The sequence below is a fragment of the Amborella trichopoda genome, chromosome 1, assembly GCF_054954075.1.
Source record: "Amborella trichopoda isolate Santa Cruz 75 chromosome 1, AtrichopodaSantaCruz75HAP2 v2.0, whole genome shotgun sequence".
NCBI classification, from domain to species: Eukaryota; Viridiplantae; Streptophyta; class Magnoliopsida; order Amborellales; family Amborellaceae; genus Amborella; species Amborella trichopoda.
Window position 1 is genome coordinate 4,281,930 of NC_142336.1, and position 23,363 is coordinate 4,305,292.

At 36.1% G+C, this 23,363-nt stretch overlaps 1 protein-coding gene across 28 annotated transcripts in view; it reads left to right on the forward strand.

Moving 5' to 3' along the window:
- Nucleotides 1-19,455, forward strand: part of LOC18427145 (ARM repeat superfamily protein) — a 38,783-nt gene extending 19,328 nt beyond the window's left edge. For 10 of the 28 annotated variants that reach the window (XM_020662810.2, XM_020662814.2, XM_020662811.2 and 7 more), the window contains 12 exons: nucleotides 4,436-4,699; nucleotides 4,974-5,072; nucleotides 5,246-5,430; nucleotides 6,065-6,400; nucleotides 12,596-12,749; nucleotides 12,964-13,074; nucleotides 13,205-13,375; nucleotides 14,800-14,923; nucleotides 15,406-15,567; nucleotides 15,923-16,038; nucleotides 16,434-16,493; nucleotides 18,246-18,789. In XM_020662810.2, coding sequence (XP_020518469.2) covers nucleotides 4,436-4,699; nucleotides 4,974-5,072; nucleotides 5,246-5,430; nucleotides 6,065-6,400; nucleotides 12,596-12,749; nucleotides 12,964-13,074; nucleotides 13,205-13,375; nucleotides 14,800-14,923; nucleotides 15,406-15,567; nucleotides 15,923-16,038; nucleotides 16,434-16,493; nucleotides 18,246-18,437 — 1,974 coding nt within the window. In that variant the 3' untranslated portion in view covers nucleotides 18,438-18,789. Of the gene's footprint in view, nucleotides 1-4,435; nucleotides 4,700-4,973; nucleotides 5,073-5,245; nucleotides 5,431-6,064; nucleotides 6,401-12,595; nucleotides 12,750-12,963; nucleotides 13,075-13,204; nucleotides 13,376-14,799; nucleotides 14,924-15,395; nucleotides 15,568-15,922; nucleotides 16,039-16,433; nucleotides 16,494-18,245; nucleotides 18,790-19,232 lie in introns of those variants that run through there. The other 18 variants (XM_006836200.4, XM_088857969.1, XM_088857968.1 and 15 more) reach the window with 7 other exon arrangements.
- The last annotated feature ends 3,908 nt before the right edge of the window (nucleotides 19,456-23,363 follow it).

The window sequence follows — 23,363 nt, forward strand, 5'->3', positions numbered from 1 at the left end:
TCTCTAGACACTACATCGACTTGGTGAGTGATATGTACGATGGAGCGCTAACTAGTGTACGAACAACTAGTGGAGAGATGAATGAGTTTTCAATGACAATAAGTTTACATCAAGGGTTAGCCTTGAGCCCGTACCTCATTATCTTAGTTGTGGACGACTTAACTAAGCACCTGCAGGATGAGGTACCGTGGTGCATGTTGTTTGCAGATGACGTAGTTTTGATTGATGAGACCCAAAACGGCTTCAACACAAAGTTAAAACTTTGGAGGGATGTTCTAGAATCCAAAGGTTTTAAATTTAGTCGGAGTAAGACAAAGTATATGGAGTGCAAGTTTAGCAATAATAGGAGTAGAGATGCAGAAGTAGTTAAGATTGACAATCAGGAAGTACAAAAAAGACCGCACTTTCGAAATCTTTAGCCGATAATCTAGGAAAATGGAGAGATCGAGGAAAATGTTGCACACAGAATTAGAGTTGAGTGGGCGAAGTAAGATGTGCAATTGGAATTTTATGTGATTGCTGCATACTAATGAGGCTGAAGGGCAAGTTCTATAGGACAATGGTGAGATTAGCTTTGCTCCTATGGGGCGGAATGTTGAGCGGGCAAAAAACAATATATCCATAGAATTAATGTAGTAGAGACGAGGATGTTGAGATGGATAAGTGGAAAGACAAGAAGGGATAGAATTTGAAATGAAGCTATTTGAGAGAATTTAAGCGTGGCACCAATAGGCGATAAAATTACAGAAAGTAGATTTAGATGGGATGGCCATGTGTGGCGTCGATCAAGTACAACACCTGTTAGGAGGTGCGAGTTAATTCAAGTGGAAGTACTGTAAAGGCCAAGGGGTAGGCCCAAAGGACGTGATTGGAAATAGCTCGAAAAGATATGAGGACTTGTGGCCTCATTGAGGATATGGCTTTTTTTTTTTTGAGTAAAGTTAACTTTTGTATTGCTGTGAAGTAATATAAAACAGAAGAGGGATTCGAGAGTTCCCACAAGTCGGGTCTCTCGATCAAAAATAGGTCAAAAGGCCCTTTACAAAATATTGGGGCTTATAGATTTACCCGATTACAAGAAATGTACTGGAGTGTGAGTATACAAGGGTGCGCCCACAGTGGTCTAGAGCAAAAAAGGAGATGGACCGGCAACTACTATAGAACAACAACAAGAGCGAGTAAACAATGGTACGCCCATTGTGGTCCAGAGCAAAAAAGATATGGACCGGCGACTGCTATTGAACAACTGCGATCCGAAAATTTTCCATAAAGGCGAGATCTTCTGCTAGAGCCCTAGATCGACGAACTCTTTGGACGTCCTCCAGATATGCTTACATGAGACGACCATATCCTTGGAAGTGTAAGCGATCTCATAAAAAATCGGAGATAGGCACCACGAATGTAGTGATGTCCCGGCTGCTCAGGAAATGATATTTTGAGCATCTCCTTCCATCGAAGTTAAGTTTGATGGTGCCTTCTAGAGAGGCCAACCAATTGTTGGGTCGTTGAATCTTATGTGGTTGGAGGTTGAGGATGTTTTCCCATTGGCTGAAAAAGGTGTTTGCCAGTATCCTAGAGAAGGCCCTATTGTTGGAGGCCCAAAAGATAACTAACAAAGTAATCTTGTGGAAAAGTGTTGGAACTTCATTTTTGCGGCCTTAAAAGATCCTGGCGTTCCTTTCTAACCAAATGACCCAAATAGTTGTTGCAATTGCGGTCGTCCATAAGGTTCTTCCAGCCTTCAGCTAATGAGAGGTGAGATACGAGGAGATTAGAAACGTGACCAAAGGTGGGGTGACCCATTGGAATCTAAACAGCTGGATTAAGAGGTTCCACAGATCGTGTGCTATGCTGTGGATGAAAAGGTACACGGGTTTGATTCCTCCTCGCATTGACACAACACACACCTATTAGGGATTGAGATCCCTTTCTTTTGAAGCTGGTCGACTGTGAGAGCCCTTTGGGAGCAGGCTATCTCGTTGAAGGTCTACACTTTAGGAGGGGCGATAGTGAACCAGACCTTGGAGAGAACAGAGATGGGGTTGAGTGGGAAGGTGGGAGGTTGGATTAGTTTTTTTTAAAATGAGGCCACTGAAAAGGTGCTAGAAGGAGAGAGAGTCCAAATGAGAGAATCCCTCCCAGAAGGGGCAATGAAGTTGGAATGCAGAGCTACTAAGAGAGAAAGGAAATAGATAGTCTCCTCCTCTGTGAGATTTCTTCCGAAGGAGGGGTTCTAGACTCTTCGATCCCTTGAAAGGACCATGTCATCTGCTATGGTGGAGGCTTTATTGGAAGCAAGAGAGTAAAAGGAGGGGAAGAGGTCCCTTAGAGGAGTGTGGCCTAACCAGAGATCTGACCAGAATCTGACTCTAGTACCTTCCCTAGGATGGAAGCGGATGTATTTTTTTGAACAAGGAGAGAGAAGATGCGAAGGACTTCCACGCTCTTGAGGCCCTATTCAGGGATCTCCCCTCAGGCAGCCAAGCATCTTTCGAAATCCCATATTTGCTGCGAAGGACCAGGGCCCAAAGGGAATTAGTCTGAGTGGCTAACCTCCACCACCATTTCCCTAGTAGAGGCAGGTTTTGTTTTTTGAGGATCATGATCCCAAGACCGCTCTGAAGTTTGGGGAGGCAGACCTTGTCCCATGAGATGAGGTGACATTAGGTTTTCTCGAGCTGACCTGACCAGAGGAAATTCCTCATCAGTTGGTCGAGGCGGTTTGCCGCCGAGGCTGGTATGTGGTAAAGAGACATAAGGTAGACTGGGTAGTTAGCCAGGGTTGCTTTCACCAGCGTGGTGCGGCCTGCAAGAGAGAGATATCTCCCTTTCCATCCTGCCAAGCGCCTGTCTACTTTGTCAATCACATGAGACCACTATCTCTTTTTTGGTTTTCTCAGTCCCAAGGATATGGCCTTTAATAGAGCAGAATGGAGAATCGAGATTCATGTAGCTAACCCCAATTAATTGGGAAAAGGCTAAAATGATGACGATGTCTTTCCTCGTTCATATATATACCATGTATGCTGAAATGTACAGTTTGCTATATATGTTTGGGAAAGCTCTTTGTATTCCCAGGAGTATTAAGACTTATTACTTGTCCTCGTTAAAAACCCCTTTGAGGTGGCTGAGAGATCCCCAAAAGTTTTTCTTTGAAATTGTTAACTTATCGAGAAACCCAAAAAAGTTCCATATCTGTCTTCTCATCTCCTAAAGGGAATAGCAAAAAATGATTTGGGGTTCCAAAAAAATGCTCCAAATATATTGCCATATCCAAATCAGATCTTGACTATCCATTTGTTGGGCATTGGATCTTAGGGATCCAAGAGCTTTTTTGGAGCTCCAAAGCAAGTCTTACTAGGAGAAGCTACTTCCATTAGGCTCGGAGCTCCAAAGTGCTCAAAATCTATTGTTACCCTAAATTAAATCTGGCCGTCCATTTTGAATGGATAGTAGATCTAAGGGATTGGAGCTTTTTTGGAGCTCCAATGAAATCTTATTTAAAGGATCATGATTTGGAGCATTTTATTGGTTTTTTATCCATCTCATGGGTTGTTTTTGAGGGGAGTATTAAGTATGATGCTCCGACGGATGCCAGAAAATTTCCTCTATATATTAACACCTGCATCAAGTCTACCAGTTGATGAGGGAAATTTCATCCATCATATTCAAAGGATCCCAAATTGCCTGGAGATGTAGGTATGAATCTCGTACTCACCAATGAAAGAAGAGTTTTATTCATATGTTGCTAGGCTGGCCAATGATTAGACCTAACATAAGCTTCCTTACTGTCAATGGTAGTTTCTCATTATAACATACTGCCTACCATACTTGCGTCTATGAAAAGGCCTAACTGAAACCCAAAAGGGACTGAACTGAAGAAGACAAACTTAGGAAATTCAGTAAAAGGTGCTTATGTCATGTGATAAAATGAAATGTGTGAAGACAAATTTTCTGAGCTCTAAAATTTTTCCTTTGGGAGGTGTATCAGAATCCATGTGACCCCTGCTGTCCTTGTGACCCCCCCCCCCCCTCCTATCTTGTATTGTCATCATCTATGATCCCACAGGGCAAAGCAAAGAGATCTGAATATAGTGGGCAAAATAACTTCTTACCTTGTGTGGTTCTTGATAATTATGCTTTTCTGATTCATTGGACTTTGGCTTATGAAGGTCTATATGGGTTTGACTAGGATTTTTCCATTCTCCTTTCTATCTTCCCAAAGTTGATGTTTTCCAGTGATTATTTCATTATCCTGATTACTGCTTGTTGCTTTGAGGCTTTAAAAGAGATTTTGCAACTTTCCCATTTTGTCTGATAAAATCTATCTTTGATTAAATAGTCTTTATTTCCTGACTTTATTAGAGTCAAGCATGTGAAATGAAATGGTTGTAGCCTCCCTTTAAAATTTGATTTGTGATTGAATGTGTTTCAGGTCTCTAAGCATTTGAAAAGAATTTGGATAGCCGCCTTTCGAGCTATGGATGACATAAAGGAGACTGTACGAAATGCTGGTGATAGTCTATGTCGGGCAGTGACTTCACTTACAATAAGGTTATGTGATGTATCTTTAACTGCAGCATCAGATGCAAGCCAGACATTGGATATTGTGCTTCCTTTTCTGCTTGTTGAGGGTATAGTGAGCAAAGTTGCCACTGTCCAGAAATCATCAATACAATTGGTTATGAAGCTGTCAAAGGTCACATTCTATTTTCAAACGCTCATGTCTCTTGCACATGCTATGAGATGTTTTGGTCCTTCAATTTCAATGCTAATATTTTATTTTTTTAAACTTGGGATCCTGGAGTAACAAACTTATAGATGAAAAAATCTCTACCTGTAAGAATCAAATCTATGTTTTCTGTATGTGATGATATCATCTAAATTCATTTTGCCCTACTAAATTATTTTAACTTGAACTGTTTATTTCTACAAGTTACTCTTGCAGATCTTAATTTGACTTTTCATTGTAGGGTGCTGGGAGTGCAATCCGGCCGCACCTGCCAAATCTTGTCTATTGCATGTTAGAAAGTTTGTCAAGTTTGGAGGATCAAAGCTTCAATTATGTTGAGGTCTGTAAGTTTTGAATGCCCTTTATTGCTGGCTAACTGAAATCCAAAACCATGTTTCTTAATATTTTATTTGACAAAAACATGAGTTGAACTAGCTCATATTAAGCCTGTGCTTGATGTCTTTGTATATCTTGTTTGCCGTTGGCTCCCTTATTCCTTCTTTGTAAAACCAGTTGCACGTAGAGAGAGTTGGAATTCATGCAGAGAAGCTTGACAATTTACGCATCTCTGTTGCAAAAGACTCTGCCATGTGGGATACTCTTGATCTTTGTCTTAAAGTGGTTGATGTCCCTACACTTGATGAGTTGATTCCTCGTCTAGTTCAACTAGTTCGATCTGGCGTTGGTTTGAATACAAGGTCTGTTATCTGATAAGCCTCTTGTTGCTTGATTGCATGTCTATAGAGTTATGTTTGCTTGCAATTAACTTGTTATTGTGAATCTTATTGTCTTATTGCTAAAACAATTTCACATACTAAAAGTTGTATTATGAGTAACCACAAATTTAATGGGGAGTATATATCAAGTTGTACTCAGGGGTGCCGAAGAACAACGATCTATAAAACATCAGGGGACGAGAGAAAAAAAAAGCAAAGCTATAAGATAAATTGAAAGAGACGATGAGAACAAAGGATGAAAGATAACACTACATAAAGTTGCAGACATGGAGTATCTCTGCATCTGTTCAGTCCTGTGTGAAGGGCATGTAGTGTCCATCCTTGAAAATTCATATTCACGAGTGCCTTCACATTCTGTTGTCCTGGATGAAACCCATTGAACTTGAAATGCTCTTTTGTCTGGAAAGTTAAATGATTGCATTGCTGAAATTTTCTTTTCTTCTTTTATGCTTGGCATTACATTCTATCATTATACAATTATCTTCATTTCTTGTGCATCCTGCATGGTGCGGGGTTTTCAAATCGATAGCTACATTTTAAATATGCAGATATCCTTGTTTTATATCTTGATTATTTATCTCAATTCCTTTTTCAGGGTGGGAGTTGCAAGCTTTATTAGTCTATTAGTGCAAAAAGTGGATAGAGACATTAAACCTTTTACAGGCACCCTATTGAGGGTCATGTTTCCTGCGGTTCAGGAAGAAAAGAGTAGCATAGGAAAAAGGGCATTTGCAGCTGCATGTGCTAATTTACTGAAGTATAGTGGTTCTTCACAAACCCAAAAATTGATTGAGGATGCAGTTGCGTTGCATAATAAAGACAGAAATGCCCTCGTGTCTTGTGTTCTTCTATTGAAAAACTTCTCGCATATTGCAGCAGATGTTGTGAGCGGTTATCATGCAACCATTTTGCCTGTCGTATTTGTTGAGAGGTTTGCCGCATGTCCCCTTCGTGATTTTATAATTGCACTCATGACTGTCAATTGTTTGATCTCTACATATGTGTGCTAATTATACATGAGAATGGTTTCCTTTTATTGATAAAGTTCTATATTTGCAAAATACAACAGAATGAGAGTTTCTCCTGATGGATGTTTCTTAGTATTCTGCACATCAATGATTGAGAACTCGGCTGAGATACTCGAACTCAGCTCCGTGCGGAGCCGAGTACTCGGGAATTTGGATTGTTTTTCAATTATTTATGAGTTTTTCTTGTCATATTCCTTATTTTTGTGCTTTCCTCTTTTTTTGGATTTTTCTGAATGTCTCTAGCCTTAAATCAGTTCTTTCTGAATCCATGTTTTATACATATTTCTTTAGCTTTTTTGGACTATTTATGTTGTGGTGGAGGGCAATATTATACTTATGTTTAATTTCTATTCAATTTTAAAGGATGTATACTTTGGTTTTAGTTTTAGGAATTATGTTTAGGATTTTTAGTTTTTTAAGAATTCTAGGGTTTTTATGTATTTATTATTTATTTTATGATAACTATTCACAAGTACTATTCATGAATATTGTTCATAGGGGTAAAACTGTCATATTTAAGTTTAAGTTAGGATATATAGGCCATTTTAATCATTTTATGAACATGTAATTTCTTTGAATATTGAGTTATAATGTATAAGAGGTGTGTGGGGCCTTGAGAGGGACAATTCTACATGATATTAAGAAATTGAAAAAGAAAAAAAACTTAGGCTTTTGGAACCCTAGCTTGGGGTATGGAGAAGGAACCTTAGGATTCTTTGAATCGTAATTGTGTTTGGCTTTGCTCCTTGTTGTTTTCATTGTTTCCTCAGATTTCCCTGCATTAAATTGGTATAAGAGCCCGCATTCTACACGGAAAGTATCGTACCACTGTATCGAGTTATTGTAGCACTATGCGTAGTTACTCTAGCGTCGATTTTTTGGAGCCCTAGGTCAATAACAAAGCGGGGCAATGGGGGTCTAGGATTATTTGATTTTGGTTAAAGTTTTGTTAAAACAATCTAGATCTTGCTGATTTCAATAGTTTTTTATTATTGATCATTTGCTTAAGGTTTGTGATTTCAGCGAATCCATGGCAGCTAGAAGGGGCCGTAGAAGGGGGATTTTCGTAGATCCGTTTCATGATCCCATAGAAGACAAAATTGAGGAACTAGAAAGGCAAGTACAACAACTGATGCAACAGTTCACGAGCCTCAATAATGGGCAAGACAGTGATCTTTCAACCCAAGAGAATATCGAATACAAGCCTTTTTACTTTTTTGCTCTGCGTCGGGAGTCGAGTGTTGAGGATAGCTATAGAAGACCTAGATGTGGGGAATATCACTGTGGGGTTTTCGATTTGAAGGATGAGATTATTGATTTTGACATAGATTGCATCGGAAATCAGCAAGTTGCAGATTGGGATTCATCACCAATCTTCAACATGTAATCAGATGAACAACAATATATCTTAGGAGATGCGATATATGAAAAGGATCAAGATGATGATAAAGAGATTTTGGAAGAAGGTGAAAAATATGGAGAGAAGGTAACATGAGGATTGACTTAAATCTTGGCCTTTGAAGATCTCATTAATATTGAAGAGGTGAAGTATTCAAGAAATGATTTAGGGCATTGGAATCAGAGTAGTGCAGTAAAAGCCTGGCCGATTCACAATCTGCAAATTGTGGCCCTGATTCCTCAATATACATACCAAGATCCATTTCTTGAGGAAGTATTTTTACCATGAATAAATTTTTAGCCAACAAAGATGAAGAAGTTGATTTTGACGTTGAATTCATCTTAACACACTTCAAAACTCGAGGACGAGTTTTATCCAACCAGGTGAGAATGATGGAGGGCATTATTATACTTATTTTTTAATTTCTATTCAATTTTAAAGGAGGTATACTTTGATTTTAGTTTTAGGATTTATGTTTAGGATTTTTAGTTTTTTAAGAATTCTAGGGTTTTTATTGTTTTTTATTTATTTTATGAATAGTATTCACAAGTACTATTCATGAGTGCTATTCACACGGGTAAAACTGCCTTTACAAAATTTAAGTTTAAGTTAGGATATGTAAATTATTTTAATCATTTTATGAAAATGTAATGTCTTTGAACATTAGATTGTAATATATAAGAGGTGTGTGGGGCCTTGAGAGGGACAATTCCACATGATTTTTAGAAATTGAAAAAGAGAAAAGCTTAGGCTTTTGGAACCCTAGCTTGGGGTATGTAGAAGAAACCCTAGGTTTCTTTGAATTGTGATTGTATTTAGTTTTGCTCCTTGTTTTCATTGTTCCCTCAAATTTCCTTGCATCATGTTGCCTTTGGTTTTGTTTTACTTTTGCAATTTTTATTTTATTTTTAAATTTTGAATTTTTATTCTTTTTAGGGATATTACAAAGTTAAAACTTCTGAGGGATGCTTTAGATTCTAAAGGTTTTAAAATTAGTTGGACTAAGGTAAAATATATAAAATGCTAGTTTAGTAGTAATAGCAGAAACGCGAAATCGGTTAAGTTTGATGGCCAAGAAGTACGTAAAGAAAATATTTTCGATATCTTGGGTCGATAATCCATGAGAAAAGGAAGATTGAGAAAGATGTTGCTTGTAGAGTTAGAGTTGGGTGGACGAAGTGGATATATGCTTCTAGAGTCTTATGTGATTGTGGCATACCAATTAAACTGAAGGGGAAGCTCTATAAGGTGGTTATACACTAGCCATGTTTTATGGGACAAAATGTTGGGCAGTCAAGAAATAACATATTCACATAATGAGCTTTGTTGAGATGAGGATGTTGAGATGGATGAATGGCAAGACAAGGATGGAATTCGGAATGAATACATTTGAGAGAACTTAGGGGAAGCTCCAATAAGCAATGAGGGAAAGTAAACTTAGGTGGTATGATCATGTGCAACATCGACCGAGAACAATACTGGTTAGGAGGGATGATTTTAGTTCAAGTGGAAGGACCCAAAGAATATGGATAGAAGTAGTGAGAAAATATATGATGACTTATAGTTTGACTGAGGGTATGGTCCTCGATAGAGCGGAATGGTAGAAACAAGATTCTTGTAACCAACCCCAAAGAGTTGGGATAGGGCTCAGATGATGATGATGATGATGATGTTTAGGGATTTCTGGCCCTGTAGAGTATAGGTTGAGACTAGTGTTTTAAAAAGCGGATCGCCTAGGTGGTTCAGAAGGCCTGAGCGCTTCGCCTAGGCCTAGGCAGCCAAATTAGGTGGATATCCCTGGGCGCCTGCCTATGTGCCGGGAACCCGCCTAGATGCTCTGCTAGGCGCCCTCCCAGGAGCGGAAATGCAGCTCCTCAAGGATATTTTTGAGTTATTTTTTTAATATTAAAGGGGCAAAATTGTGGGTTTTAGGTTCATTTGAAACCTAAAACCCATTAGAAACTATTTTAGAGAGAGAAAACCAAAAAAAAAAAAAACAACTACTGGGTCGCCCAGGTTCTGGGCGCTCACCTAGGTGTTGGGCGGTTTGGACCCTCCCAACCACACCTAGGTGCCGCCTAGCACTTTTTGAAACACTGACTGAGACTTGGTTGAGTTACTTGCCTCGGCTAGGGTTGTGTCCGAGGCCTGAGGCGAGTTAAATTATTTGTATTATAATGTATAGCCAAGACCTTCATTGAATTATCGGTAGCATTGCATCTTTATTATAGACCTTTAATTACAATGCAATGTATCTATCTTGTCAAGGAGTTTGAAATTGAACCACATTGATTGTATCTTTATTGTTTTGATATCAAAATTTAGATGATTACATTTAACCCAAGATGTGGGAAGAAGTGTTCACTAATTTTGTCCCAAGAAAGCATTGGAAAAATAAAATAGCAATGGGGTATTAAACATGTCAAAGGAAAATAGAGTTCATGCCATAAAATGGAGACCTTATATAGATGATACGTTGTCAAAATGGAGCATAGATGTAAAATGATTTTGTCCAAGGAATTTGATTAAGAAGTTTAGGGCGAAGGGAAAAGACCTCCACATGGTCTTTATTGATCTAGAGAAAGCTTATGATGGAGTGCCTTGAGATTTAATTTGGTGGGTGTTGAAAAAAAAGAGTCTCCAGATACTGTATCAACTTGGTGAGAGATATGTACGAGGGAGCGCTAACTAGTGTGCGAACAACTTGTGGAGAGATGAGTGAGTTTCAGTAACAATAGGTCTACATTAGGGGTTAGCATTGAGTCCATACCTCTTTGTATTTATTATGAGCGACTTAATTAGGCACCTACAAGATGAAATACTGTGGTGTATGTTGTTTGCTGACATAGTTTTGATCGATGAGACCCGAAGCGACGTCAACACAAAGTTAAAACTTTGGAGGGATCTCTAGATTCTAAAGGTTTTAAAATTAGCTGGACCAAAACAGAGTATATAGAATGCAAGTTTAATAATAATAGGAGTAGAGACAAGGAAGTAGTTAAGATTGACGGCCAAGAAAGACCAAAAAAAAATGTACTTTTGATATCTTGGGTCAATAATCCAGGAAAATAAAGAGATTGAGGAAGATGTTGCACATAGAATTAGAGCTGCGTGGGCGAAGTGGCGATGTGCAACCATAGTTTTATGTGATCACCACATAACAATGAAGCTGAAGGGGAAGTTCTATAGGACAACTGTGAGACCAACTTTGCTTTATGGGGCAGAATGTTGGGCGGTCACGTAACAACATACCCATAGGATGAGTGTAGTTGAGATGAAGATGTTGAGATGGATGAGTGACAGGACAAGAAGGAATATAATTAGCATTCGGGAGAACTTAGGTGTGGCACCAATAGGCAATAAGATGAGAGAGAGTAGACTTAGATGGGTTGGCACAATGCCTGTAGGAGGTGCGAGTTGGTTCAAGTGGAAGGCTAAAGAAAGGCAATAGGTACGCCCAAAAGGACATGGTTGGAAGTAGTAAAAAAAAATATAGGGACTTGTGGACTCTTTGAGGGTATGACCCTTGATAGAGCAAAATGGTGGACCGGGATTCGTGTAGCCGACCCCAAATAGTTAGGAAAAGGCTATGATGATGATGATGAATCTGGATTCTTAAAGGAACTTTTGTCATTTGATGGGTGAAGGATACTGTATATTATTTCTATATCCATAATTTATTGGTAATTTAGTTAAAATTTGAAACTTTATGAAAGAATGTTTAGTGGAGAAATAATTCAGGCTGGATCAATTTGGCTTTTGCTATTTCTGAAGCTCAAACTGAATACTTTGATTTCAAATGCATTGGATGCATGATGGAACTGTTCTATGTTGATTCACAGTCCTTCAACCAAAGTAGAACATTCCATGATTCATCGAAGATGAGATGATCTTTTGAGTTCCAAATCCACGTTCTGTTACTCAATTTGTTCTTTCAGCTCAAGGGGGGCTGCCATTTCTTGTTTGAAGGATTCAACAATCATCATCAATATATTCGCCAATTTGACTGCTAAATGGAAAATTTTATATGCAATGTCACAAGAAGCATTTCCTATATTGTTTTATCAACCATTGCTAGAAGCAGAAAGATTCTACCAAGAACTTCCAGTCCAACGCAAAAAGCAATATGCTATTCTGTCATTTTTTATTTTAGAATTATCAAGTCACAACATTCTGCATCATTGACTAATTTATGCAATTTTTATGCTAGGCAAAACTTCCTTTTGTGCTAGTTAAAATTATATATAGATAAGAAAATGTATGATGTCAGTTTTTAATTAGTGTACAGGCATACTAGCTCCCAATCTTTTTTATAATAGGCATTCCCCCTCCGGATTCTTTTTTTCTACTTTATAACATCCATGTGAGCTATCGATTGCTTAGGTTTCATGTAACCAGTTCCTGTGTGTCAAATTTTCTAATTAAGGAGGTCTTATATAGCAGGATTGATGTTTCCAATTTAAGTTTAGTTGCTGTTATTGCTAATAATGAGAACAAGAATAGTGAGTTTAGTTGCTTTTATTGCTAATAATGAGAACAAGAATACTGTTACCCTTTCCCTTTGGACATATTGGAAATATAATAGCTGAGGTTCAATTCTGGAAAAAATAGCAAAAGTAAGAGTGACATGAATATATATTTTGATTAAGGTTAACTTTTGGATTTTGGTAATGCCGTTAAATTGTTTATTATTCTACAGATTTGGAGACGAGAAAGATGTCAGCAGCCAGTTTGAGGAATTGTGGGAAGAAATAGCGAGCAGCGAAAGAATTACCCTTGAGTTATATTTATCTGAAATAGTTTTACTCATATGTAATTGTTTGACATCATCATCATGGCCTAACAAGAGAAAGGTAAGATGGATACTTATTCCAAAGAGTGTTGCGAAACATTTTGTTGATCTTGTAAAAATATTTCATGTTTCTTACATATTAGTGCTTATTCATCAAATATTGATCTTGCTAATTGCTTGCATATATGTTTAGGCTCCTAATTTATGTCAGATGTTTGTTTTCTAGTTCTTACGTGATATGGTGGTTATTTATTGAGTTCTGTCTCTCGTTGTAGTCAGCGAAGGCAATCACAAGGTTGGCTGAAGTCTTAGTTGAAACCTTATCTCTTTTCCACAAGGATCTTCTTAACAACCTTCTGAAAGAATTGCCTGGGCGTTTATGGGAGGTATGCATAATATTTTGAGGCAATTACGAAGGCAACAATGTAACAAATTTTAAATGTTATTTGCACATTGGACATGAAAGTACGACCTAATCAATGTACACCTCTCTAAGTTCCTCTTTTTGTTTGATAGGGGAAAGAGGAAATTCTGCATGCTATAGCGGCTCTTTGCACAGCTTGTCACCGTTCAATATCTATGGATGAACCCGCGACCCCCAATCTTGTTTTGGGCACAATATCTTCTGTCTGCAAGAAGAAAATCAGGCCGGCATATCGAGAAGCAGCTTTTTCTTGCTTACAGCAGGTATGTAAATTGTTTTATCTTTGAGATTTGGAGATATGAAATTTTGCATGAAGAGTGTTCTTCATTCTATGTTGCTCTAAATCCATCTATAAGTGAAGCACATGGGAATGTGAAGGATTTTTTTTTTTTAATACCTCACATGCTTACCTTATGCCTTTAGGGTGTTCTTATGCCAAAATATGTTTTTCCATATGATATTTCTTTTTTGTTTCTTTTTTTGAAGTGAAATTCAGACAACATGCTCTTTGCTTTATGAGAAAATGTGAATCTTTACTCGCATTTGTACGCCTAAATATAAACTTGGAACAGGCCCATTGCGACAAAGGATTTTATTTGGCATTATCTTCTAACATTTCATGCATGGCGTCCCATTCATGGAACTCTTAAGATGCAATATAATGGTTCATGTTTCTCTGACACATTAGTTACAAAGGAGCAATAGGAGGTTCCTATATATTTGGGAAGTGTTAGAGTTGCGATTTGGTCTTGCTTCAAGTAGAATTGATGCTCCAGTCATTCATGTTTCAGTGTTGGAGACCAGTTGTGAACTGGCCATTAAAGCATGTGCATGGTCCTTTGTTTGGATATATTCTAGGAAAATGTTTACTCATTTGAAAGTCTTGACACCAATGAAAAATGTGCAGTTAACTAGGTATAACATTTGTATTCTCTTTGACGAGTATATAATTTGTATTTTCTTTGACAAGTATATAATTTGTATTTTTATATCCGACTAACCATGTGTATAAAATGTTTTTATAGTAACATTTTTCATTCGGAACTTCTAAAGAATTCCTTGTGTATTTCCTATTTCAGTTGGAACTTGTGTAAAAGGGTGTTCTTTTTTTGTTTTTTGGGGGGAGGGTACCCTTTTTGGTTCCACAGGTCTTTGATCTCCCGAAAAAATGCCTCAAATCTCTGCCACACTAAATTGATGGGAAATTACAAGTCATGCATGTCTAGTTCTGGGGCAATGGTGTGAGGGTTGGGTCTGTTTACCTGTTCATTTATTAATGGAGTGAAACATAGTCTCGGTGCCCCATCCAACTCCCTTACCATAACGTATGGTTGCTTTACATGTGGATGAATATTTAGTTACTGATCAAATGAAAAAGAGAGAGAAATGTGCAAATTTCCAAAGGGTGATATAGATTATAGAATATAGAATTTGCATGGTGCAAAACACAAGCCTTCTTATGTAGCTGGGAGTGTCAACAATTGGAGGGTTCATTCGCAGAACTTCACTTTTTTTAATCTATTTGATTTGGACAGTGTGTCATATATATATATATATATATATATATCTATATATATATATTGCTTCAATTGTTATTATGGCCATAATTCAAGGTTGTTAATATGTGAAGAATTTAATGCATTGCACATTTTCAAAAAGCTATTCTGACATTTCTTTCTATTCCTAGGTTATAAAAGCGTTTAATAAATCTGAATTCTTCGATATGGTTTTACCCATGTTGTTTGAGGTCTGTACTCAAACAAGCTCCCTCATGCCTAATCCAGCTCTCTTCGCTGATGCTGCTAAAGCAGGTATGGGTGGGACCTCATGCTTAATTTCCATTCTAAATCAGACCCTTACTGTGCCATGAGTTTTGCCAAGCAATAGTTCTATTTATGTGCCTCTGCTTCTAGTGAATTTGTAACTTTGTATCCTAAGAACAATGAATAATTTAAAACCTCAACATGTGATGTTAAATGGTGGTAATGATTTCTTTTCCCAGTTTTACAGTTCTGATATCCATTTAACCAGAAGTTTTCAGCAGACAAACAATATAATAATCAAGGAATGGCCTCTAGGCTTGGGTGGTCAGGGTGGCAGGGGGGCACAAGATCCGTCTAGAGTTCCATTCCTATTGAGGGCCCAAGTTAACATTGGAAAAAAAAATCAGTGGACTTGTTAATTTTCTCTTCTGCATGAGCTCTTTTCCTTAATATGGCTCCACTTTTTTAAATAGCTGAAGTATGAGAATTCCTACTTATGCTGGTTTTGTGGGGTTATGAGTTGTTAAAAGCAGAAGACAGATCTGAAGAAGATACATCTGTACCAACTGAGAAAGTTTTTGACTGTATTACATCCTCTATCAGCGTGGCACAATTGCCGGATATTGTTAGACAGGGGAAGGACTTGATACATGTGTTTTTTTCTGCCTTCTCTCCCACATTTTCCTGGATAGGTACCCGATAGAACCTTATGTCTACATTGTTAATATCTATCGAGTAAATCTTTTCATTCTTGAAAATATTTTTGTAAAGGGAAAGGGGAAGCATTTGTTCATTTCTCTGGACTTCAGAAAACCATAGTCCATGGTTTCGTCGCTGTCCATTGAAATGATGAACTGCAAAGGAGAGAATGAGACCATTTTGGTTGTCATATTCTTTGATGTTTTACTGTTGCTTAAGACACCATTCTCAATGGACATGATGACCCAATGGACTATTGTCTTTTATATGGTTTGTTGGATTATAATGAGCTCTCCCCTTTATAAGTTAGACATCCATCCTGACTGGTTACTGGATTTGCATGGGCAGTCAAGATGTCAGTTTTCTCATCGATCAAAGAATTCTTCTCGAAGTTTCACCATGATGCCTTGAAGACCAGTGATGATTCCTCTCTGCTGTTGGATATCACTGCTCTAGTCCATGAGGTAATCTTTGAACATGGAGCCACGTTTCTGTTTTTCTTTATGGGAAGGTATGTCTGTGATCTATTTGGACCATTTAGAAAGTGGAAAGCATAGTCCATTGTGCCATTGTCATTCCATGGAAATGATGGAGAGTAAAGGAGAGAGAGTAGGACACCACTCAGAAATCATCTCTTGTTCTTCTGGGTCACACATTCTCACTGTCATGGTTCATCATTTCAATGAACAGTAATGACCAAATGGTTTTCCATAATTCATTGTATTATGGCATACTCATTATCCCCTGTTCGAGTTAGACTCTTTCTCCATTCTTAATTTTTATTATTTTATATTTTCCCCTTTTCAAGGTAGACTCTTTCTCCATTCTTAATTTTTAATGTTCTGTTTTTTGTCTTCAGGCTCTTCACTCCTTGGCCCCTAAAGTAGTGGAATGCATAAGCATCATTAAGATTGCCCAGGTACTATATCCTGATCATTCTATTTGTTTTGAACATCTTTTGTGTGTTACATTAAAGCCCTCAATTCGCTCTGAATTTTCTTCACAAGGCTTCATATGTTTTCATCCAGTACAATGCATTTGCCTGCCATGTTACTGTTTAGAATGAAAATATCTTGCTCTACAAGAATTTAGATGGAACTAGATTGGAAAATACATACATGCGCCCTCTCACATAGCATGATTGCATTCTTTTTGATGTACACAAATTCAGTCGTACTTGTTATAGATTAATTTGTGAACATATGATAAACTTATTACCTATGTTTTGAGAAACACCATTTGACTTGAAATAGCAACATGTAATGTGGTTTCTTGCATATTCGTTTAATGTCTGATTCTAATACATCCTCTTAAGTCAAAATCATTCTTGTGACAATTATGATAGTTGTTAGATTTGTGCAGCGCGAAATTATACTTTGTTTTCACAATCCATGATCTTAAAAGCTTCAGAGTATTCTAAGGGCTCAGCAGGCAAAGCTCAAAAACATTTAAAAGAAAAGAATGCCCAGATCCTCCTCATTGACACATGGTCATTAATTTGCACCCATTTATCTCGTCACACCTACATGAATTATAAGATTTGGAAACTGCAAGTTTCTGCTTTGAATATATGGTTTCTGGCAAAAATCATAGCATCAAACCATTTAAAACCAACAGCTTTAGTAGGGAAGGAGAACAAAGGAGAACCACTATAATCTGCCGAGCTGCAGAAGGATTCTCAACATTCCAATTGAAGTATCTAAACTTCAAAGGTTGAATGGTTCTCAAACCAAAATTTGGGTTCGATTGCATCTACTAGACAAGGATGTATACATGCTCTTGAAACTTTAGCATCTAGCAGGCTCAGCAGGTCCTTCCTCTCCTCTTTCTAATATCTCTGTTGAGACACATGCATCGCTCTTTTTAATATGCAGTGAAGGAACAAAAATGTTAGTGACTTGTCATCGCATTGTCTGTTCTAGAATCAGCAATGGCCTGAGAAAAACAATGTCCATTATGAATAATTGAACCTTCTATGTCTTGATAAAAATGAATTAGGGTGTGACTTCGAGGACCATGCAATTGTATATTAGTCAAAATGTACATCTGCATTCTGCAACATATACAATTCGATACCGTCCTGACACAATAGAATAAAATGATAGGGATCGTATATAGTGAGACCATAACTTTCATGCGCCAAGGTCACAAACACCCCAAGCCATCAGATGTAAAATCATACGGTTGGGCCGTGTCATTGCTCCACACAAAGTCCAACAGAAATTTTCTTGGACTTCGAGCACAGTCAAAATGGCAAACCCCCAGCCACCCAATTTCTACTCTGTCCGCTAGGTATTGATTGTGAACCTTTTTTACCCAAGGTATACGTACGCTTTCCCAAAACAATATCTTTGACACACCCAAACAAACTGACATGGAAGCATACCATACCCCGTTGGTGTATGGTACATGTTACCCCAAAGTGTCATCCACTTTGTTTATAAAGATGGAAAGCTGGATATTAACTGCAGTGGGGCCCCACCAGGACATTGAACAGGCTACAGTTAATCGCAGCCATTTGTCTTTGGGAACAGATGGTGGATGCCTCTTTAAGTGTACCTAGACCACATACCATTGGTGTATGATATACTTCTTCTTGTTCAAAAGCTTCTAAATAATGTCTGGTATTTATCCTCCTCTTATTTCTTTATGGGAATGCTGGATATCCCAGGTGCATGCATCTGCTTCTGAGTGTCTCCTAGAGATGATCGAAGTGCATCGGACTCTTGTGCCCAAGAAGATAGAAGTCGGTTTTAGGGATGAGCTTGTACATTTGATCGAAATTGAGAGAAATGAATATGCAAAGTCTTTGCTGAAAAAGTCTCTAGACATACTGGAAGATGTTTCAACCATGGACACTTAGATGAATTCACAGCTGCAGCGGAACCAAGGAATTTGGCATCGCATTAATTCGCTGAAGGTGAATATGCAAAGGTTGCTGGCTCCATCACTTCTGCTGTCATGAGGTTTACATTATAACTGTATGAGTCAAGGATATTTAATGCATGTCTATGTAATATCGAGATGTTGAGTCTCTTACTTGTATCAGGCTTGTCCAACCCTCTCCTTCACCCACATTTTCTGGCATGAGGGAGCATTTTGTTGAGAGAGAGAGAGAGAGAGAGAGAGAGAGAGAGAGCTTTGCATCGTATTCTTTTCTAATAGCTGAGTGTTTTCTTATTTTTTGAGAATAAAAAGAAAGAGCATTATGAATATATGTACTACAATGGGAGAGAGGGAGAGCATTTTCTTATGAGGAGGAAGAACATTCTACGTACTACCTAAGATAGCATTTAATTAGGGAAAAGGTTTATGTAAGGCATCAACAGTGTACTATTGAAGTAAGGTGCACTTTAAAAGCCTATCAGAAAATGTTGTTTTGATGCTAGAGAACCTTCAAATCGTTCATCTCGATATATATATATATATATATATATAGATAAAAAAGACTTGAAGTCATAAAAATAGTGCATCTAGTTATCTGGACCATTTTCAATATTTTAGGTTGTTTAGAGATCTGTTCAATTTTCATATTTTGTTAGCTTTAAATTTCATTGGTAGGGTTTACAATAGATTTTCACGTAATTGTAAGGCTTTCTAGCACGAAAGTACTTCTTTCAATACAGTTTTGAGGTGCACATTGCTTTGATTGTTTCAGGTTGATGCTTTATACAAACCTCGCTGAAGAAAAGTAAAAGATCTGTAAGCATTTGACGGGCAAAGAGCTATGTTATCATTGTTACATGGATTGGATTCATGCATTAGCATTCGACTTGTTATTAGTTTGTCTCTAACTGAAGCATGATTTTTTAAAAAGAATATGTTGATTTGCTTACCAAAAATCAACAATCCGGATAATATCATCGAAAGTTTTATGAACATATTAGCCTAAAATGTATTCCTCTAAAAAATTGCTCCCAACGTAGTCTAAAAGGAAAAGTATAACTCTCATCATGACCTGAGAGTATTTTTCACCACTATAATGAAGCTGAAATTTCCAAAAATGGTGTAGATTTATGAACACTCTAAAATTTGAAACGTGGATGATCCAGATAATGTGTTACAAGATGAATTATTTTTAAGACTTCAATTTTTTTTTTTTTTCATATCCATATATATATATATATATATCGATGTGAAGATGATCAATTGGAGAATTTTCTAGTGATGATTCGTTGGGTTTTTGAGGTGCATCTTACTTCTACGGTATAAGGTTGACATGTTATATACACTTTTTTCTATAAATAATTGTGACATTCTTGTATCAAATATAAGGTTGACATCTTATATAAAAATTTTTCTATAAATAATTGTAACTTCCTTAAATGGTCTCGCTATATATAATCCCATTCTAAGAACGTATTATGAAAACAATGACGTTCTCATAAAACTTCATCCCAAAGTAGCCGTAGGGAAAGCATCTCCAATTAAAAAATCCTCCTTTCCACCAAACCAAGAGTACGGAGGAAGAAATAGCGTTGGGTGAGGTGCAAATATTTGGGTTTACATATGCAAATTATTCAATATAAATGAGGATTTTGTTAAAGTTTCTCTATAAATAAGTTTGATTAAGTTCATGTTAAAAAAAAAAAAGGTTTTGATTGAGTTTTATCTTATATAGGTTTTCTATTCTTTAATTGTTGTATAGAAGAACACGATAATTTGGATGGGCTATTTTTCCCCTTTTTTTTTCTTAATATAAATGCTATCAACTGAATTATCATTCAATGACTTTACTATATATTTACAATAAAATCATGCTCTCTATATATTATGGGATTGTTTACAAAGAGACCATTTATGACATGGAGGTCAATCGTTCTTGTCCCTTAAATTTCAACATGGGTGGATGTAAAATTGTCATTGTATATACATAAATTTTCAAAAAAAAAAATTATCAGATTTTGTGACTCACTTCAAGCCATCCAATTTGACATCTAATGAGTGGGAATGATTATGACCTCCATGTACAAAAGATAAATGGTCTCGTTGTAGACTATCCCAGATATTATATTTTTTTTTGTCATCTACTTGCATCTGATTTCACCCTATTTTTTTAAGCCAAATCCTAAATATTCGTAATATTTTAACTCGCCTTTTTTTTTTTTTGTGATTCACATTTTTGCCTCAAAATTATTTGATAAAAACCGATAATATTTGCCAATAGATTATTATTACTTCATCTGTTAAATTTGGTGGAAAAGAAAATGAAATCAATTTTTTTACTTGATTTCATCATTGGAACACTATATATATATATATATATATATATATATATATATATATATATATATATATATGGGTGTGGTTTGCATAGAGCTTAGGCTCTAAACAATCAAATTAGAGCCTACCTTCAAATAGTGTCGGTAAATGTGGTTTCAATACTTAAAATATTTGTGAGAGCCTTAAAATATATTTTCATCTTTATTTATAAAGTTTAAAGCATAAAACATAGTGTAGATCAATAGATTTATGAAAATTTGGAAATCTTTAAAATTGACGATCCAAAAATGCGTTACAAAATACACTATTTCCAAAACTTGAAATCCATTTTTTTTTCATGTCCATGCATCTTGATGTCGAGATAATCAATTTGAAGATATTTGAACATCAAAACACCCTCTTCTAATGAAATTTTTGAGGTAGGTTCAATTTTGATTGTTTAGAACCTCGGCTCTATACAAACTTTTCCCTATATATATATATATATATATATAAAGGAGTAGATCAGTGGGGAATACAACCCCTACCCGTTTTTTTAGAAATAATTAACGGTATAAATATATATATATATATATATATATATATATATATATATATATATATATATATATATATATATATATATTTGGGTAGATCAAGCCCCTACTTGTTTTTTTAAAAATAAGTGGGATTTAGCCCCTACAATACTACCACCGAGGCCACAAGCCATTCTCGATAGAAATTCTACATTCAATATGAAAAGGGTGCGGCTTGTATAAGGCCGAGATTAAAAAAAAGCTAAAAAATATTTTATACTTCTCAGGGAGCAATATTGTCTCTTTACTCCTTCGGGTACCAATTTCAATAAGGAAAATCCCATATCACATTGTATGTGAGATTGAATAAAGTAACGCCTCAAGATTAAATAGAAACCGTTTGAAGAGTGAAATCTAAGCGTCAGCAAACTCAAAAATCAATTTTTTTTCTTTTTGAACATAACCATCTTATGATTTGTGGTTCCCAAAATTAAGATAAAAAAAAGCCAAAAAGATTCCTTCCTCGCTAGGGAGAATTCTATCTATTCCCTCCCTCGGGCAAAACATATACTATAGATACTATTTGGATCTCAAACTCTGGAACAACCTATAGAATAATTTAGGTAAACAAAATCTAAAATAAACTCTTTAAGTACTAAAAAAAACTTGTGCTTCAAGATTGAATAGAGACCGTCCAATTTTTCAAATGTTAGATTTAAGTATCACAAAATTTTCAAAATTTCTCTAAAAATAATTATCTAATAATCATTATGTGTTTCTCAAAAACTTCATACTAAAAATATTTTGCTAAGTAGGTGTTTTGAGTGAGGGAGTAGATACACAATATGATCCTGCATATGAGCTCGAAAAATCCAAACGATTTAAAATTCTCCCCTAAGGAAGTCCCGTGAGGAAAATGTAGAGCTCCCAAGCATAGTATATGCGCAAATGTTACCTGGACACTTCATATTTTTCTTAGTGTTGCATATCGACACGGATCAACTGTAGACACGAATAGACATGCCACCGATACCATACTGTGTTTGATAATATCATCAATTTTTTAATATGTATCGATACTTTCAATTAAATAAAAAAAAAAGTTTACATAAAGTTGTAATTTTAAACTATAGAATTAAGGTGCAGCTAAAAATCCATCATAAAAAGTTGTTTTGATGTTGGAAATCCGCTAATTGATCATCTTAATTTGAGATGTATGAATATGAAAAGAGAAAATGATTTTGAATCCCTAAGATAGTGTATCTTGTAACTTATTATCTGGACTGTCCATTTTCTTTATAGATATACTTGATTTGAATTATTTTTTAAGTTTAAAATTTTTTATAATTGGATATCAAAATAGATATCAAGTCATCTCAAGAATTTTTACACCAAAATTATATTTATGATAAAATTTGAAGGCTCGCTTTAATTTACGATGAGAATTGAGGGGTTTCCCATTAATTTAATTGTTTAGGGCTTCATCCTTATATAAACTTTTTTTTTATTTTTAAAGCACTAATAAACTAGAATTTATATTATGTGTAGTTTGTATAATTCCAAGGCCTCTAAACAATCAAAGTAAGACGCACCTTCAAATAAGGCTGAAATATTTTGTTTTAGTATAAAAATCCCTGAAATTTTATTTTCATATCTAATTATAAAATTTAAAGGTAAAAAATAGTATACATCGAGCCGATCTATAGACACCTAAAAAATCTAAAAATATGACGGTCTTGATAATACCTTGCAATATGCACTATTTTCAAGACTTGAAATTTATTTATTCTAATGTACAAACATCTTGAGGCGAGAGATAATAAAATTGAGGGTTTTTCAGCATCGAAACAATATTTTCTTAATAAATTTTTTATGCACACCTTTAATTATTTAGAACCTAACCCTTCTGTAAATTTTTTCCTTTATTATATATTTCTTAAAATATTTATTATGAGGATATGTAACTAGGTTATTAGATGCTTTCATAAACACGAATACCCGTTTCGTTGTCACATGTTAAAAAGGAAGAAAGAGAGAGAGATTTGAAGCAT